Genomic DNA, 1,824 nt, shown 5'->3' on the forward strand with positions numbered 1-1,824 from the left:
GCGGTGGGCGGCTGCATAGGCGCGGCGTTGCTTTCAGGGTGCCCAGCGCTGGTAAAGCGCTTTCCTAGGGAGGAGATGGCACAGAGAGAGCTGAGGTCTCTCGCCCAGTCACGCAGCCGGCAGAGAGCGGAGATGAGAGGGGGAATGGGCCGACGACAGGGCCATCCCAGGACCTCCGACAGGACACCAAGGACACGCCCCGTGTCTGCTCCGTCCGGTGTGGCAACTGCTAGCCACGTGTGGCCAGTGTAGACGAGGCACTGAATTTTCACTCTGATTTAATGACCTGAAGTGTGAACAGTCAGTGCAGGGGGTGGAGGGCTGAACCATCTCGGGGTGGGGGGAGGCCTGTCGCCCCCCTGGGCTGCGTGAGGCTGCCCTGAGTGGGCCAGTGGTGTCCTGCTGGCTTCTGTGTGTGGGTGGCCCGCACAGGGAAGCAGACACCCAGGCGGCCTGTCCTGACCGTTCTCTGCAGAGCCTGTTCCAGGCTCAGTGGAGGGAGGCCCAGGGGGTCAGCACTGACCATTGGGGCAGGGAAGCACCTCTGACTGGGCAGAGGCCTTGGGACCTCCCAGCTTGATCACTTTGCCCAGCAAAGCAGCCATGTCCCCTGAGCCTGGGACAGCCTGGCTCCCCCACCTAGGGGTTCCCGCAGGGCTGAGGGTCAGGTCAGCCTGGGACCCTCTCCACCTCTGAAGCCACCCTCCTCCCCTCACTCAGGCACCCGCACCCTTTCCTGCTGGTCCAGCCGGCACTTTCCCTTTTCCAAAAAGAGGTGGAAATGAGGGTGTGGCCTGAAATCGGTGCCAAACCTCGATTTCTGAATGCAGCATCCTTGAGCAGGAGGCATCTCTCTAGCCTCTCCTGGCTCTGTCTCCTTCCTCTGCTGTCACTTGGAGGAGACAAAGTGAGCACCATTCCCTGACTCCTGTGGGTTTAGAATCCAGGGCTAAAATCTACTTTATCCCCTCTCACCTGACTTTTAGGAATGTCCCCTTCCCTGGCTTTATCCCTCCTGCCTGCCTGAATTAACTGGGTCACCTGATGACCCTCTGGGTTTCCTGTCTCTCCCCGGTTCCATATGACATGCACAAGCCTTGTCTTGGCTTGGAAACCACGGGGACCCCCCTTTGACCTCCAGGTCAGATGCCAGCGCTCCCCATCAGCATCTGTCTTCCCCACCCCCGGCCGCCCATTTCCTCCTCGAACCCTAGCTAAGGGGCTGTGTTACAAACAAAGGAGTCAAGACTGGGCAGAATCAAGCAATAGCCCCTTTGTTTAAAAATACAGCATTGTTCTCACACAGGAGTTTGTGCAAAGCCCGAGCGCCTGAGGTTGTGCTGTGGTGCGTGTGACAGCTGGTGCTCTTTCCCTGGCTGGAGTCATGCCCTTGTTGGGAGATGTGCAGAACTCTGAGACAACTCTGTGTCGGCTGGTTCGGAGCCTCCAGGAAGGCAGTGGGGCCAGGCTGGCTGGGGTCCTTCACTGAGGGTGCTGCAGCCCCTGTGTGCCAGATGCCCCAGGCCTGAGAGTAAGTCCTCCCCGAGCAGGAGCCGGGGTCACAGGGGTACTGAGCCCTGAGCATCATAATTCCTCAGGGTGAGGATGTTATGAAGGCCTGCTGAGTCGGCCCTGTGTTTACTAACTGGTTTGTTTATTGACTCCTGTGCTTCTCACTCAGCTCCAGCAAGTACATCCCCATCTCACATATGGGAAGAGGGAGGCTGCCGGAAGTCAGCCAGCACAAGCAGGCCCGCAGGCTGGTCAGTGCAGCTGGCTGCTGGTGGGGTAGGGCAGTGCCAGGAACAGGGCAAGAGCCCAGCT

The 1,824-nt window shown here is 59.5% G+C and overlaps 1 protein-coding gene across 1 annotated transcript in view; it reads left to right on the forward strand.

Annotated features, from left to right (window-relative positions):
• The window catches only part of LGR6 (leucine-rich repeat containing G protein-coupled receptor 6), a 75,595-nt gene that overhangs the window by 288 nt on the left and 73,483 nt on the right, over positions 1–1,824 (forward strand). Inside the window, exon 2 of the mRNA XM_010831120.1 lies at positions 433–477. Within this exon, the coding sequence (XP_010829422.1) occupies positions 433–477 (45 nt within the window). The remainder of the gene's footprint in view (positions 1–432; positions 478–1,824) is intronic.

Source organism: Bison bison, unplaced genomic scaffold, assembly GCF_000754665.1.
Source record: "Bison bison bison isolate TAMUID 2011002044 unplaced genomic scaffold, Bison_UMD1.0 scf7180017864524, whole genome shotgun sequence".
NCBI lineage: Eukaryota > Metazoa > Chordata > Mammalia > Artiodactyla > Bovidae > Bison > Bison bison.